This window comes from Siniperca chuatsi, linkage group LG8, assembly GCF_020085105.1.
Source record: "Siniperca chuatsi isolate FFG_IHB_CAS linkage group LG8, ASM2008510v1, whole genome shotgun sequence".
Taxonomy (NCBI): Eukaryota; Metazoa; Chordata; class Actinopteri; order Centrarchiformes; family Sinipercidae; genus Siniperca; species Siniperca chuatsi.
The window spans coordinates 17205536-17223761 of record NC_058049.1 but is presented as its reverse complement, the minus strand read 5'-3'; the positions used below and the strand labels follow the sequence as shown (position 1 = coordinate 17223761).

Sequence of the window (18226 nt, the reverse complement as noted above, 5' to 3'; positions counted from 1 at the left end):
ACTGCAAATCCCATACTGACGGGCTTCCAGCTGATGCTATTTACTTTACAAATAGATTTTTAAATCCAAAATGAGTGAAGTGAGCAGAAGATACAGCCTGCTCATCAGGTCATCAGCAATTTTATTTCATAGTTTTATTTAACAATGACCCCTGACTGGCCTTTTGTGTGTGTGTGTGTGTGTGTCTTTTTGTATCACTCCCGACTGGTAAATAGCCTCTGGCTATACGACTGGCTGCCTAACACCGCTGCAAACATGTTATATAAGTAGAATTCCAGACCAAAGAGAAGTAAGAAGTAAGCTTCTCAGCAACAGGTATTGTGGTCACGTCCATGTTCCAGTACAGAACAATTCCAGATTACAGTGTATGAATAATGGAAAAGAGTGAGGGTGCATATAAACAACTCTAGGCCATGAAAATAGCGCCATTAAATTTCAGTGCAGATCAGTCAATCACTGTTGCATGAAAGCCTTTTACTGTGAACACATATGGCCTCCCAGTTGGTAGCCCTGCAGGGCTGATAAAGCTCAGAAAAAACCTCCCACTGTGTTGTTATACCTCCATATCCATCAGTGACTATTGATGGCCATGTCACCCTAAACATCGCAGTCATAGCGCTGCCAGTGCCATGAAAACATTTTACAATAATCATTTAAAATAATTACAACGGAATGCACTCCCTGCATGCTGTACACTTAATGCTGAGAATATGAATTAAATATGAAAAGAAGGAAAACAACAAAGTGTGAGTGTACGAAATCGAACACAACAAGCCGAAGGGCTCACCTGAAGAGAAACTTCCATTTTCAAAGAAATCTCAAATCCAACTGTCTAAACAATGCTCCCTCTCTCTCTCTCTCTCTCTCTCTCTCTCTCTCTCTCTCTCTGTTTAGAGATGGGCAGGTCCTCTGAGTGATGTCATCTCACTCCTGTATGGGCTTTCATTCCACCAGCAGTGTGCATCTCCCGTGCCTCTCTAAAGCGATGCTGTTCACCAAAGCGCAAGAGCAGTATTACGCACGGCGAAATGACAGCAGAGGAGCGACTACACTCGTGGAGCCTTGGATTGTGAACTCTGTTCTTCTCACAGTTGTAACATTTTCGGAACTCCGTGTGCCCGTCGGGACTATATGGAGGACCTGTGATGAAAGGTTTGCTATTTGAGGAGATGCATTTGTGCAGGTACTGTGTCTTATGCGGGCTACATGCTGTTTGTACTGACCAGGACCGTTACGCGCAACGTATCTCCATGCGTTAGAATACAGCTCCGCGCACCCAGTCTTAGCTGTTTGGGAAAGAAAAAGGGTGTAAAACAACAAACATGATACGAAAGGACAAATTGGAGCCAGAATGGATTTAACCCAGTTAAATCTGTTGGTGGAAAATGTTTCCAACGATGAGAACACCACAGACACACCGCTTAACTTGCCACACACGGAGGCAGCTACTGCGCTCATCATTGTGGTGGTTACTGTGATCATTTCGGTAACCATTGTCGGTAACGTGTTGGTGATTGTGGCGGTGCTGACCAGCCGGGCTCTCCGTGCGCCCCAGAACCTTTTCCTGGTCTCTCTGGCATCAGCGGACATCCTGGTGGCCACGCTGGTCATCCCCTTCTCCCTCGCCAATGAGGTCATGGGCTACTGGTACTTTGGAAGTACTTGGTGCGCCTTCTATCTGGCTCTGGACGTGTTGTTCTGCACCTCATCCATCGTGCACCTGTGCGCCATCAGCCTGGACCGCTACTGGTCAGTAACAAAGGCGGTCAGCTACAACCTGAAGCGGACACCAAAGCGCATCAAGTCCATGATCGCTGTAGTGTGGATAATATCTGCTGTAATCTCCTTCCCTCCTCTTCTCATGACCAAACATGATGAACGGGAGTGCCTGCTGAACGATGAGACCTGGTACATCCTCTCCTCCTGTCTGGTGTCCTTCTTCGTTCCTGGTCTCATCATGATTCTGGTTTACTGTAAGATCTATAAGGTGGCCAAGCAGCGCTCATCCACCGTGTTCGTGGCCAAGAACGGCCTGGAGAGGCAGCCCTCTCAGTCCGAGACCTGTTTCGTCAGGAAGGACCGGTTCGAGATGGAGAGCCCGAGTAGCCAGAGCTCCGGCAGCCACCAGCAGAGACAGGGGGAGCTGGACGACATCGACCTGGAAGAGAGCTGCTGTCCGTCGGATACTAAACCCCGCAATCATCGCTTCACCAAACGGAGAAAAGTGGAGGGGTCAGAGTGCTGCCCGCCTCAGAACTGCCGTCTCTCCTGGGCTTCGGCCCGGGCGTTGCAGCTCTACCCCGAGCAGAAGAACCCAGCTGGGCGACAACAGCTGGCCGCGGCCAACAAAACCAAAGTGGCCCAGATGCGGGAGAAACGTTTCACCTTCGTGCTGGCGGTAGTGATGGGGGTGTTTGTGCTTTGCTGGTTCCCTTTTTTCTTTACTTACAGCCTGCATGCTATCTGCAGAGACAGCTGCTACATCCCTGGTGCACTTTTCAACCTTTTCTTTTGGATTGGCTACTGCAACAGTTCTGTGAACCCCATAATATACACTATTTTCAACAGGGATTTCAGGAAAGCCTTCAAGAAAATCGTATGCAGAACTTCTAAACGCACATAAATACAGAAAGGCCTCCTGGGACAAATCTGTTTTGCCTCTGTCACTCAACAGTGCTGGGAAGGAATTATATTATTAGAACTCATTCTTCTTGGCAGACTGTTTTCCCTCCCCAAAATCATTTTTATGTAAATACTATCATTGAAAAAAAAGATCCAGTGTTGTGTACACCTTTAAAAGCATATGAATAAATTATAAAGTTGAGCAAAACAAAAAAGAAATATTTTTAGTGCCTCAGTATTGCAAACTTGATGCAAGCATCAAACATGGTTAGTTATTTAATCATTAGATACATTTATGCTACTTGAGGTATGTAATATATAGGTCATTGTGTAATAAGTCCTGCAAATCTGCACCTTTGAACAAGAAATCCCTATATTGGATCAACCTTTTATGCTGCAGCAAGCAGGAGGAAAGAGTTACTTCAGAGTAAAATTGAAGTAATGAATGCAGCTGGATTCCAGTGCTGGCGGCTGGTTCACAGAGGGTGTTTTGTGTTGAGATAAACAGAAGATTAATCGCCACCATCTATAAGATATGTGCATGAGGATAAGCAGGAAAGTAAGTACTACATTTGTCATGGAGGAAAAAAGGAATCCTATAGATTAGATGATTAAAACAAGTGTAGAATGTTGCATGGTTGAAAATGTTTGGCATTAATACAGGTAATTCAGATACATCAATTTATCTTTGCTTGCTGCAGTTAAAGCTTGGGCAAGGCTCTCAGCCATTTCTTATCAGCGAACCCCCAAACTTACGTAAGAGTCTAATCTCACACACACAAATACCATCACACCACCTCACACCAAAATAATGGCCAAGATGAGGCCTGCGTGCACAACGTCTATTGGATAAATCTGTGTATTTCCTTTCAATACCTCACAATACCTCAGTATTTTGTCAGTAAATATTTAACCTTGTGAGATCACAATTCTGCTATACAACCTGATTTCAGTGCCATGGGACAGAGATCAGATCTGGGTTACATTGTCCAGCAAATATTACTTTTATTGTGTTGTAAATTCTTTCTCTTACAAATAAAATGTTACTGGCAAGAAAGAAAAAGAAAGTCCAGTAGCTTTGACTGGCTGTGACATTCCTGAACGTGCCAGAGGAAGGATGCTCACATGTGACACAACCAAAATACAAACAGTCCTGCTCCCTATATCTTTAAAATAACATCTCTGGACACAGCTTTTGTAGGCAGAGCTGGACTCCCATCCAGCATCAAATCTCCTTGGTTCAATAAGAGAGTTTAATATCTACGAGCCAAGCCTCAGGCTGTAATCCTCTGCTTTATAAAGCTGTATTATCACAGGAAAAGTCCTACAAATTATGACCTCTAACTTCCCACCTCCCTTAATGGGAAAGATATATAAAGTAAAGGAAATATGGTTAGATTCAAGGGTATATTTGAACTGCACAGCGCTGTTTTCCATACAGTGTCAAACTGCGGTCGGTTCATGATGAATCTGGGATAGAACGTGTATGTCAAATGTTGAATATATGACGAAGCTTGCATGAGAAGGCCTGTGCTTCTCTGGGAAAAAACTCTTACTTACTCTCACTTAGTGAGAAGAAGCTCTATATCAGCCTATTGTCTGCATGGGGGTGCTGAGGATAAATACACTATTTATATCCTCTTAGGAATGTCTTCAAAGCACTCCTACGCTCGCTGGCGCCTTGCCAGATAATCATCAATTGAGGGGTGTCATGCTTAAAAAGATTTTTTAAAGTTTAATGGAGTAGTTTTTGTGAAGTGTGCCCATATTTATGAGAGTGTTGTTAAAATATCATCCAGGGAAACAAGAGTGAAGGTGGTCACGTATTTCCTTTTCTCTTGACGTGCGGCACCATTTTATTCATGAACAGAATTAGACAGTCTGAGAGAAGTGATGAAGGAAAGTCAATCTCAAAGGGATTCACAAAACTCTTGAAACAAATGAAATGTCTGAGTCGAGTTACAATCACAAGAGGCGGTAAAATTAGCTTTCTATCTTCATCTTGAAGAATTGCTAAGATTCAAGTGATTTCGACATGTGTAACGTAAGGAGATGCTGTTATGTACATGTTACATGTAACCTAATTTCTCTAGAGAGCACGGCCATCGTTCATCGCATTATCCAAGGAGGAAATATTTACATGAACACTCGTATGTAATTTTCTTCTTGATGGTTTACTGATTAGTATCTGACAAGACAAGCAACTCCCTTATTAAATCTCACTTCCCAATTCACTTATCTTTCTATCTTTCTCATCAACTGCTCCATTGTAGCGAGAATGGAGCACACTGCTTTTAATTAGCTGTAGTGTTTTCTGTTACTTTCAGTAATGTGTAATCTCTCTAGGCATGTCTCCTCACACACTTCAGCTCTTTTACATCTTTTGTTTCAGAGTCCAAGTTGAGAGAACTGGAACTGTATAGCATGTTGTTTTATCTTCATTTTCACTTCAAAAAGAATTTCATAAAAAACTAAACACAGATCCCTCACAGTCCCTCACTATTCATGAAATAAATGCTCTACTAATTGCATTTTTATTCTAGACAAAATTAGTGTTGATTTGCAGGCCTATTCGGTCTGCACTTCCATCTACCGAGCCATTCATTCATCCCAGACTGTAAACAAAGTTGGAGACTAGTTCAGGAAGAGAAGCAGAGCTGTGGTGACCTTCAACCTCCCAAATCCTCTTCTAAAGGCTTAATGAGAGCAACAGAGTAACTGGACGGAGTCAAAACATTTCCTGGTGTGGGATGCTGAAGGGAAAGCTTTATTGGGGCCTATTCAAAGCTGAGGAAGAGTGGAGGGTCTGCCAGGGTTGTTTACAGTCAGCAGTGTGGGCAAGGCTATTTGCAGTCACAATAGTCGCAGGAGATGTGATTATAAATGTTTCAAGATGCAGTGCAGAAAAAAGGGGCCTCTTAGCACGAGAGAGGATGATGAAGAGAGCAGCTGCTTGTTGTACTCTGCTACATTACCTTGTTTGTCAGACACAATGCGGCATCTGCAGGTAATTGCTTTTTTTCAGTTGTCTCTAACAAGATAAGGGGTGGAGACGAGCAAGGCCAAAACTCACGTCAATCCCAGGAAGCTGCGTATCTGGAGAAGAGGAGCCAGTTCGTCATTAGTGTAAATCAGCTGGTGTCATGTCAAAGCGAGGGTGGGACTGAGCTCACTGTCTCCGGGCCATTCTAAAATATCGCCCTAAACTGCAGTGCTAACTTAAAGATGACAGTCAGATTACTGGCCTCTGTGTTTGTGTCTCTGCATGCAAACATATGCAGATGTGTATCCTCCATTCCTCTTGATAGACCAAGCAAGTGGGGATTCTACTCACAAACAGTCACCAGGACATTAGAAATTTCAAGATCTATTTTTAAAACAATATTTATTATCAAACAAGGTGTGGCTGCTGAGCTGCAGAAGTTGTCACGGAGCAGGCAAGCTATAATGCCAAAACATTTTTTTGCAGCTTTAAAGGAAAAGTAAAGTGATATTCTATGTTTTTCTTGATGTCAACAAATCCCATGAAAACACTGAAACCAACAATGAACAATGCCGTTGAAAAAACACAATTTACTCTTGTTCGAGTAACATTTGCTAACAGCTACAGTTCTCAGCTGTTTTAAAGAATTCATTAGCCTTTTTAGAGAGTGAAACTATATATTTGTGACCTGTTTTTAAAGATCTATGCCTTCAGTAGGAACAAACAGGTTTGGAGCCACAGACAGGCTGAGTATTAAGAGACAGACTAATGCATTGTTGCTCTTAGTCTTGTTGTCAAAAATTAAGATATAGAATATTGCCAGCCTGATGCTTTAAAACCCTTTATTACACGGCTTTGTTGAATCCTCGATTCTGATTGGTCACTTACGGCATTCTATGGTCTGTTATTTCTGAAGAGCAGACCGCTGCTGTGAATAACAGACCGTTGCTAGGGACGCAGTTCTGATCATAGACTCTCGAGTCAAATGATATCATCCTGTATCACCCTGCCAGGGTTCGCTGTACGTTATCCCTTACTTAACAAATAAAGAAATCTGTATGAAATTGGTCTAACAAGGGGACTGAACCAACATCTCTTGTTTGGGTTGAATATTATGCTTAGTGGCTATGACACTTTCAAACAAAAGTGATTAATGTTTTATAGTGTGTTGGAAAACTTTGGTGCAACTACATTAATCTATGGATTTATCTACTCTCTCGTTCTGTAGCCTGGCTTGTTGTTTGTTATCCTGCAGGTACACACATAGTTATGACACTAAAGGGTAGTTATTCAAGGAGAGATCTGAATAAACAGTGTGCCTCTGTGTCTCTGTTTTTCTATAATTTATTTTCATTCCTAAATGAGTACTGTATATTAGTTAAAGAAGTATTTGTATGCAAAGATGTTTCCCTCCAATATCTTTCCACTTTATATTCAAATCTTTACAGTTTCAAATTATTCACCATTCATCCACGACATTCAGAACTGAACATTCAAGGACTTTTTGCAGCTCTCCCTATGCAAGTTTACCTTGATGAATGCCTCAAAGACCACAGCAAACTGATGGTATAATACAGTACAGTACTGATGGACATATGTAAGGTGAGGCTTCTGTTATTCCTGAACATTGTATTGCTGTTCTTTGTCTTTACACATTAGTGGGAGATACTGTATCCATCCCCACACACTCTATTTCATAAAGTGAACATGCTTCCTCCGCAGTCTGTGTGAGATTAAATGTTCTTTTGTTTCTAGCAAGCGCAAGCAATGTTTAAATCCAAACAAAACATCTGTGAAGCCAATTCATTTTCTTGGGAAATGTTGTGTATATCTCTCACAATATCTGATGGAAGGTGCTATTCTTGGTACGCTTTAGTGCTTCCCTGTGCTCCTGTATTAAGGCAGATTACTGGGAGGATGCTATGCCCTGCTGAACCATAGTGCATCTCTTCTTCCTATGATCATCTGTGAAAGCACACATACATACACGCCCATCCTGCACTCTGCCATATGTATGTCCATTTCACACATTGTGGCACAGTAGCAACATGATTAAAAGGACACCTATGACCTGTGATATTATAGAAACTCTCTAAAAAAGGAAATGGACTGGTCTTACCATCTGCAAATAGGTCACTGCTGCACAAAAGGGGCACAGAAAATTAAATATTATGTAATAATGTAAGCTTATTTACAATCACCTTTGAAAGAACACCTGACCCGTCAGTACGATTGAAATAATTCAGTCTAGGTTCACAGTCGCCCTCAGTCAGGCCTTTAAAAGATTATTGGTCTTCTCACAAAATGTCTCTATCCGTCAATGTTACAGTGTTTTTCTTGACAATCAAACGTGAAATGTTTTTATGTCAAAGATTCAAGTGCTTAGTGTTTACTAGTTGTAATATTAGCGAGCCGAAAGAGCTCTAGAGCTGACACTTGCAGCAACAGTAATTGTAAGTGTGTAGCCATGCCAACTAATATTTGAAGCCAAGGGAGAATGAATATTAGTAATAATGATAATGAAGGTAACTATAAGGAGTTTCACCAGCATAATGTATTCATTTTTCTCAGTCTCTAGAGATCAGCTCTAGTCTTCTTTTACAACCAACAGCAACCCTTCAATACTCTGCCCCAGTTTCAATGAGTAGCCTAATAGAGGGTGGGTGGAAATTCTGAGAGTGTAATTAAAGGGTCCCCATGCTTGTCTCTGCCTTGGGCCTCCAAGTATCTGAGTGCACCCATTGGTGGGACATAGGCAGAGACTGTAACACTTCACAGCAGGAGGTGCTTTAATCGTGCAGACTTGAAGTTGTACTCATCATGAATCTTGGATTCAGTTCAAGAATTCCCACTGAATAGGACCTGTAATGAGCTGCATATGAGAGGAGACGCAGCTTTCAATCTGCAATAGACTTCATCTTTGAGGTTGTCTCATCATTGTTTTAAAACACTGCAAACTCAAACTCTGATACTATTAAATACAAAACTAGGACCATTTCAAGCAATAATAGACTACATAAAGCCTAATCTATTGTTGTTTTTTAAATGCAAAACTGCTTGTTGTTGTGGATGGAGCAATTTGCCTCGATAAGATCTGTCACAAATGTTCAATCTTAACGTGAGAGCTTTCTTTTGTTAAGCATTTCAAATCCTTTCCAAAAAGTATGTGTATGTCAATGCCTTGTTGCCATCAACTAGGAACTGTTGATACATTGGTACAGCTCTCTGACTCTCTAATCCTAGAAGAGATGTTTTCTTTCTTTTTTAAGCAGTACAGTACAGTAAGAAGAGGATAACATGCTTTTACTCCTGTTCCTAAAAGTAGGATCAAATTCGCATTACTCTGAGAATTTGTGGGTAGTTGTGACCAATTTTGTACTCTGCGGATATTGAGGGGCTTAAATGTGAGAAACAAGAAGGGATGTTGGTAAAATTGTTTTGCAATTCTTAATAAAAAAGCTCTGATAAGGGTTAAACATTCTGCAGCAACAGTGACAATCGATTGTAGAATCAATTTGTAAATAGAATGATATACATCCAGATAATCATATATTTAAAGAGAATACATATAATAAAATAAGCCCACAAACAGATGAAAATAATAAAAATCTATAATAATTAGAAAAAAACGTGTGAATTAATAGCAACATAAACTAGTATCAAGCTTTTTGAGACAAACAATCAAGTTCAGTGATGCTGACTTTTTTTTGGTCTGTGTCCACCACCATCTTCTCTCAATAAATCTTTTCTTTGTAGAAATTCTCCATCGAAACTGAAGAATGTGAAATGATAAATTATCACTTTTAGCCAGCTGCTGGGACAGGAAGTGGAGGAAGATGTGGGAAGGGTGTTCCCGGCCCTGACCTGCGTCTCAGTGACCCCGAGCTGAACACGGCCTAATGAGGCCTGACACTCGATCCACAAGACAACCACCCAGGAGAGATTTGGCTCATTGTGTGTGGACAGACGAGTCTGATATGGAGGTTATGTGCTATTTTAACTATGCTAATCCAGATGCAAGATTGTGGAACAATTGAATGTTGTCCCCATCCACCACTCCCTGAGGGGCCTGAAGTCACTTGGGTCACCCACATACAACCATCATCCTGAGATGCTAAATTCTCACAGGCCTCCAACCTGCCCACAACCAGCCAAGCTCAGGAGGGAGAGTCATTTTGTTTTCCATCCCGACATCTCTTTTATCTCATCCCCAGACTCCAAACTATTTTAGAGCCCACAGCTAGACCTTGCGGTCAGCGCTCCCAAGCACCAGAGGAGCTGGAGTTTCAAATTGTAGCTATACAGACAGTGTAGTGAAATTCAGCAATCGCAAAGACAACAGGAAGTAATAAATCAAAGAGAGGGGCTGATTGAACGCGACTGCTGACAGCTGTGCGAGATAGTGGCCCCTCATATGTAATGGAGATTATCAAAATCCCACTGTGGCATTAAAACAAAGTGGAAAAATAAAGGAGTAATGAAACATTAGCTGACTACACCCTAAGGAAATGGACTAATGTCCCACAGAGAGAACAACACAAACTAGTCCAAACAAGGGAAATGTTTATTTTCATGACCTTTGACCTTGGCCTTCATCTTTCTTTGCTTATCCCTTTGTTAAACTATCCTCTTTACAAAATAAAGTTTGTGCTTTGTTTTTTTTGTGCCAGATTTACATTCCAGGTGTCATGGTATGGCGGTACCATTCCTAGTGTTCCTGTCTGTCTGTCCCCTGTTAGTCTCCGTGTGTGTGTGTGTGTGTGTGTGTGTGTGTGTGTGTGTGTGTGTGTGTGCTTGCTGTGGGGCGCGGCCTCCGAGGTTTTGCCAATCAGCAGCTGACACACCTGCGAACCATCTACTGCTGCTCACCTGTTCTCCATTCACAATCACACCTGACAGTATATCTAGCCAGTTTACCTCAGTGGTATAACTCTTTGGCTCTTGTCCACCCTGCTGAGTAGTTACCTGCATGTTATCAGAATGCCTGATTAACCTGTTTAACTTCCTGTGCCCAGGTTTGCTCGTGTCACCTGCCTCCGCATTGCCCACCGGCTTTCCAGGAGGACTTCACCATAGCTCTCACCTGCCTTGGCTCGGACTGCATTCCTTCCTCGGCCTGCCTGCTCTCCTCAGCCTCGTGGCAGTCTGCTGTGTGCCTCCAGTCTACCGGCTTCCAGCCTTACCTCCACACTCCTGGTTCCTCATTGTGTGTTCTTCTAAATAAACGGAACCTACTACTGCACACTTGCTGTCCTGGTTGTGCTTTTGGGGCCCAGCCCCAGTATACCATAATACCAGGGGCATTTTGCTGTAGTGTGTTTTCAGGCTCAAAAGTGTCTTCTCAAGCTTTGCCTTGTCATTAATATGTCTTAAAAGAAAATATTTTATATTAACAATACAAATATTCAAAGAATGAGCCCAACTTTCATCATAAAAAGAGAAACTCTATTATTAATCATAATATTGCTCTCAAAAGGCCCAGTCCGTACCAAGTTAATACAATATAGATGTAATACTTTTAATCCAGCCATTAATAGAATTTAAACTCTGACCCTGACTACACATTTATCTGGCTGTATTAGAAGATTTATCACCTTGCACTTGGCAAGCTCTCTGAGAGGAAATTCTTCAGCTGAAATAAGCTTCAGTTGAAGTGGTACATTTTTAGCTGATAGATATCTGGTATTTGGGGGTTATAAAGGGAATTCCCAGATGATTGGTAGCTCATTAACTGACTTTGGGAAATATAGGGAGGTATTTAGTGAAGGTATTTTCAGGTGTTACTTGAGAAAGACTCTGGGTGACCAAGTATCACATCGTTTCATGATTATCTCTCTCTGGAGGTTGGTCTGACAGCACATCAGTCTTCAGAAGAGATGCAGGAAGTCAGTGGAGGAAGGAGCTGTTGAAGGCTGGGTACTTTATATCAATCATGTATTGTGCCCCCTTTTCCTGAAAGTGCTGCATTAATGCAAAATGAAAAAAACAAAAATAAAAGATTAACTTTTCATTTCACCACAAAGTTACGCCTCACCTCTTTTCAGGTGACCTTGGTATTATAATGTTCTGCTTGACTTTTTTTTTTTATCGAAATTGACTTATCCACATAATCTTTGAATAATGCTGCTTTGTTGAGTCGTTTTTCTTAAAGGACCTTTCAAGGTTAAGTACTGCTTTCAGTTTCTCAACACATTTTAGCTTATTCCAGACCTCAGCCTTTCAGCAGTGACAGCCATGTCCAGTCTGTCACAATAATAATGATACAAATACAGATACTGTAGATTATGGTATCGTGGATATTTCAATGAAAGAATGTACAAAAAAGAAGGATGGGAAAGAAAGGTGCACAACTGGACACTAAATTACCATTTTACTGCTAGTTGTCATTTGACAGGAAGTGAAAACCAGCACTGTTGGCTTCATCATCACTAACAATCTAGATCAGGGTTCAGCAGTTAGGTTTAGCTAATAATTATTTCAGCACTGTTCAAGACAAGGTTTAAAGATGCAGTGGAGACACATTCATGTTTTTTTTTTTGTCTGTAGATTATTTTTAAATATTTCTTTTGGAAATAAATAAAAACTAAATATATACATCTGTTTGATGCAAATATCAGGTCATGTGATATTTCCTGACAGTATTTGTTGACACTATAAGATACTGACCACTGCATCCTATGTGTCCTCTAACTCTGAGTTCAAAAAGGGCTGCATTTCTCAACGTTGAAAAGGGACATGACTTGTGGGCCTGTTACCACTCTAGAAATCTGGACTTCAGAGGGACTATCTTCTCAGTTGGGACACAGAGTGTGATTTGTGTGAACTCGCCATCTGTGGACATTTTCAGACTCTGCCATGCTTCACCTGCCCTCTAGATGTCATCATCAAATTTTCCTGCTCCTGCTGATCAGCTGTCTGCACACCCCTTATCTTGTTAGCCCCTTAGTGCATATGGTTCATCTCTGTTGATGGTCAGCTAGGCCCTTTTCACAGCAGACATTTTGACTTGTCATAGCAGTAAAAGCACAGGTGTTACAAATAACATTAACAATGTTCCAGTAAGCCATGACAGTGTGGCAGTGAGCCAGCATGCACAGGACTATGAAACTGAAGCAGCTAAATGGAATTCAGCCGTTATTAATTTTATTATTTACACCTGTGCTTTTTCTGAAGATTAGTAGTACACATCGTATAGTATTATCTTTCTATCTAAGTTTTCTTCATATTGCCTGAACATGTTCTTAATCCACTTTTTGTTACTGATGTTTTGCCAGCACATGACAGCCTGCATGTCACAGACTGTAAGCCAGTCTAACCTTTCAGTAAAGTGCCTTTTAACCACCCATGTCATGTCTGAGGAGTCTGCGTTTGGGTCCTGACCTAACCTGTTACAAAATCAATGAGCCGACGGGGTCGCAGTTTTTGTTGAACTCTGAAGATTTTATTTCACCTCACAATGTTTCATCTGCTAGGACATCAACACTTTAATGCTCAATATAACACCATAAGACTGCACTCCACACAGAACATTTTAACTTTGAGGTCACAGTATCCTCACAGTACTATCTGAAATCAATCTCATCTTTTAGGCAAAGCTCACGTGTCGTGAAGGATATCCAGCACACAGTAAAGGCTCACAGAGGCTTGAGATGGTGAACACTTGGTTGCTAATTAGCCGAAGAGTGCTATTCTAAATAGCCATATCAGATATACTGGTGTGTTGCTAATGAGCAATAATGGTTGAGGCATATGTCAGAGGGCATGAGTGATGAACACCCTGCGGGCCAATTAGGCTCATAGGCTGTGAAAGATTATTGTTAAAAGAGTGAGTGGAAGTCTCTTAACACCTCATGTCCTCCAATCCCTGTACAACACACAAGCAAACACACACTTACTCCACAATAATGTCTACATTACCCTTTTAAACAGGCGAAAACTTAGAGGAAGATGTGGCACATCAACTCAATTCAACTCCCCAATGTCTCTGATTGGCCCCTGCCCAAATTTTAGTCCCCCCCCTTGTTCATGTTTGTTAGGAGACAGGAAGTTAAGGTGGAGAGTGGCATATAATTTCTCTGTGTAAACGTTAGAAAGAATCAACTTGTGACAATTCCATGACTCATGAACGGTCATGAACCGTGTGTGTCCTTGCATCCATATGTGTACTGGCTTTTTGTGCGTGGGTGTTCATGCAAGTTTTTTATGACACTTGAGGATCCAACTTTGGTTATTACCATGTGGGTTGGTGTTTGCGTTGCCTCCCAAGGGAACATAAGCAATCCTCCTCAATTAATTATGACAAACTACTTGTAAACATAGCCTCAGGACTTTGACAAAGCCATATATCATTATTGTGAACTTACAGATAATGCAAACACATACACAGAGGGAATATGATTCAGGCAGATCACAGTATGTAGGCAAGTTACCAAAAGGGAATCTCTCTGATCTCCTTTTGTGTACAATTTGCAGTGTGTAAAACCCAAGGAGATCTGCTCTGATGAGTAAGATGCTAAAAGATGAATGCCACAGCTTCGAATGTGCCTGCAAGTCTTCAAAGCTACACATTGAGTAAAAACTGTCGGCAGTGATAAGAAAAGAGCAAGAGATTAGTTAATTGTGTCATATATCCAGTCACATGAGGCAGAAATCTTTATGAATCGTTCCTGCACGGAGTACAGACGTGAGTGACTTTAACCTTGTTATTTTGTTGCGGAGTGAATGTAGGTGCTATGCTGACTGCTAGCTAAATGAGTGGGCAGTATCTCTGCTGGTACTGGGAACCAAGCTCCATGAAGGGGGAACAGGTGCGGGGAGGGGACAGTCTGCGCGCTCCGATTAGCAGGCAGATGGTGGAATAGAATCCATCCCGGAGCAGAGAGAGGATGGTGAAAAGAGAGGAGTGACAGAAATATAGAGGGAGATGCAGATCTGCCAACACACTCAGAGGCTCAAACATGGAAGAGTAACTGAGGAGGAGAAAGGATGTGCAGGGAGGATTAAGCAGTAAATGAACTGACACCTAACAGTCAAGTGATGGATGGATGCAAGAAAGAAAATCCACTTCAGTGATCTCACTTTTTGAGTTATTTGTTTATAATTTATCCCTATTATTATTTTTGCGGATTAATTTGTGTGGTGACCTGCATCATATGACAGACACTGATTATCAAATTTATTTAAACTTGTGAGAACCGGCTCACTGCTGCTTTTTAGCCACACTAGCAGCCTGGCTCTATGGATGAAAATGTCGGTCAGTAGTATATACAACTTTTACATACATTTTGTATGGATCGCCATGAAATTTTGTACAAACACTCCTCTGTAGAGGGAATTTGTTTTCACAGTCTGTACACAAAAATAACATTCACAAACAGGTTATAAACAACCTGAACAAGAACATTACAACAACACAAGACTGCAGACTGGTTGTCTGTATCTGCAGCCAGAAGGGAGGAGGGTGAAGCATGGGTTGAGGGGGTGTCAGGGGTTGTGTGCTTTGTGAGTGGTGGCAGTGTCAGTAAGGGCTGGCAGCTTGGGAGTGGGGAAACCAATTGTTTTAGAAGATATGTTAGTGATTTTCAGGAGCTTGTTTCTATTGGTGAGGGTGACTAGTGACTGATTGTAAGGTAATATAGGATTATGGATTAATCAAGGTTCAAGGTCAACGTTCAGAGTTCAGCTTCATTGCCGTTATACAATACAGGATTGCATAATGAAATGCAGTTGTAGCCCCTTCATAAACAGAAAATGTAAAAATAGTATCTCGCCACAAACAATATGTTTCCCCAATAAAACATCTGACCTTTAACTTTCACACTTCAAAGAGGCTCAACTGTACCATTTTCTTAAAGCATCATGACAGTGTGATGTATGGCATACCCTCCTGTTTTGTCAAAATCTCACTAGTGGAATCTAAGGTGTCATGTTGAGTTTAAAAATGTGACCTTTAGTTAATGTGCCCCCATTAGGCTGATCCATTTTAATTTGTGAAGGAAGCTGAATGTGTGTATCAAGGTTTGTGTTGGTGGTGGTGATGTTTGTCAAATATCAGTTGGGAATTCTGACCTTTGATTATAATGCCCCTACTGAGCCAGCAACTGTTTTTCTTCTTCTTCTTCTTCTTCTTCTTCTTCTTCTTCTTCTTCTTCTTCTTCTTCCTCTTCTAAAAAGGTTGGTCGGTCGGTGGTCGGTTGGTGGTCGGTTGGTCAGTCGGTCGGTCCACAAAAGTTTCCCCACCCTTTGATAGCCACAGTTTTCACCCTAGGAGGCTGAAATTTGGCATGGAGGTCAAATGTGTGTGTGTGAGTGTGTGTTTTTGTGTTCATGCCAATTGGCAAAAAGGGGGTGTGGCAGTGGGCGTGACCTATAACAAAAAGGCACATAACTTCTAAACGGATTCACATAACATGACCAAACTTGGTAGAAAGACACATACACACACACACACACACACACAGATAGACATACATATATTCACCCACACCCACACACACACACACACCATTTTGCCAGGTCCCCTTTCATAACTCATGAGCCGGTTTTCGTAGACACTTGCGGGCACAGCTATTGCGAATTCGTGCTTGTTTTAAATTAAAGTTTTGTTAACCCATGTTGTTGATGTCAAGCCATCCAATAGTTGTCAAGACATTTCAGTAAAAACCAAAAATATCAACCTCATGGTGGCACTAGAGGAAAAATATGGATCACCAAAGTCAGTAGGCTTAATCCCCTGGAGACCATGTCTGCGCAAAAACTTCATGGCAATCCATCTAACCGATGTTAAGATATTTCAGTCTGGACCAAATTGGTGGACCAACAGATCAACAGACCATTCCTAGAGACACACTTCTGAGGCTAAAAATAATGGGTGTCTAAACATGTTGACAGTGGCCATTGGTTAAAAAACTGTAGAAAGTAGGTATGCTGAGTCTATAAGGATATGCTTCTGTGTTTACATTCACCATGACCTGCCTACCTACAGCACACTGTACTCTTTAGTAAGTTTTTTCTTTTACATATCATCCTCTTCTTTGCTGGTGGTGGTGAAGATTCGTGTCACACTGGCTTATTACAGTGATGGGTCCCTGTGCTCCACCTATGAATTATGCAGTACTCATGTGGCTTAGACTACAATGCCTGACAATGACAGCAGTGTAGAAATTCATAGAATTTTATTCCCGATGCCTGGATTTAACTCATTGTTACAGCTTGAGGTGCTCACCCAGATTGAAAAATAATTCTGTCACTGTCTCTCGACTGTGAAAAATAAACAAACTGGGTGAGAAAACTCAAGAAAGTAAATGAATAATTGTGAAATGTCTAGGTACCCTGTAGCTTTCATTACAACCGAACACTAAAGCACATGATTTCACTGATTAGAACAATGATAACCAGTGAGCGAATGGAGCCTAATTAATGGACTCAGCTGTTGTCGCATTTGGTTGGAAGGAAACAATTAAGATTCAAAGCTGCTCAAAAAACAACTGTAAGACTACAGTGTAAATGTGAACATGATTGTGATGCAGGGAAGTGCTGAAAAAAAGCAAGTGTCCTAATAAAATGCCTTACTTTAAAGCTGCTCGATTTAATATTTGTATAGTAACAGTGGATGAAATTACTGTGTATAATATGAAAGGGGTATCTCATATTGACAAACCCACAGAAAATGATCACCCGACTCTGCAGTTCCCCTCCGTTTTACGGCCTACAAGGTTACTGTTTTGGCTCATTGTCACTGGTGGATTTCAGCAACTTTGTTTCCAGCTGCAGCAAAAAAGCTCTGGTAAACCCACTGTGCACTACCTAACCAGCACCAAGTGGCAGACAAAGTTAACGACTAGCTGGTTAACATAGCGGAGCATTTAGCAGCTAAAGAGCCAGATATTTTTCTCAGGAGTTGGTGAAGAGCAAAATAGACCTGCAAGTAGGCTGAATATTTCCCTTACATTTATCAGGTGGCCAGAAACATGACTCCAAATAAATGCTAATGGTGCCCCATGTCTGCTGGATGAGTATATAGGCAACTCTTTGCTAATATGTTGGCTATGTTCATTTGGCGATAAAATCTCAGTGCTGTGTTGTTGCTATGTTTACAGCTTGCTGCACTGCCCCCAAAAGAAAAAAAATAAGTGTGGTCTTGTAGTAATGGCTGAAATGCCATACTTGGTATATTTCTTCACATTATATCCACATTTATTACTCATTGTTGTGTATTTTGCTAAATATACTCTACAGTAAATAATGTATACAGCTCTGTTCAGACAGCCTGTGAGAAAAGAAATATGATTTGCATTTAGTCTTGACTTGTATGAAAATACAAGAAACATGATACAAGTTATGTTATTAGTTTGGCTTATAAAAATGAGGCATTGAGTTAACACACAAAGGTTGCACAAACTTATGGTCGCACACATGAATTTCTGGGTGGGAGACCACAATTTCTCTCTTTCTCTCTCTTCTTTCTTAGACACCTCTTCCACACACACACACACACATCATCACTGTGCTGAGACATCTGTGTTCAGTTAGCAGGAAGCTTTCAGTGGCAACTGCATGTATCAAAGACTCCAAAGTTCAACAACAGCTGAACGTCTGCAGCACATCGCTCTCCCAGAATGT

General features: G+C 41.3%; 1 protein-coding gene across 1 annotated transcript; it reads left to right on the top strand.

Annotated features, from left to right (window-relative positions):
• Window positions 1-917: 917 nt before the first annotated feature.
• adra2db (adrenergic, alpha-2D-, receptor b) lies at window positions 918-6931 on the top strand. Its single transcript, XM_044205444.1, has one exon. It carries the CDS (start codon window positions 1352-1354, stop codon window positions 2621-2623), a length of 1272 nt encoding a protein of 423 aa, XP_044061379.1. The 5' UTR covers window positions 918-1351; the 3' UTR covers window positions 2624-6931.
• The last annotated feature ends 11295 nt before the right edge of the window (window positions 6932-18226 follow it).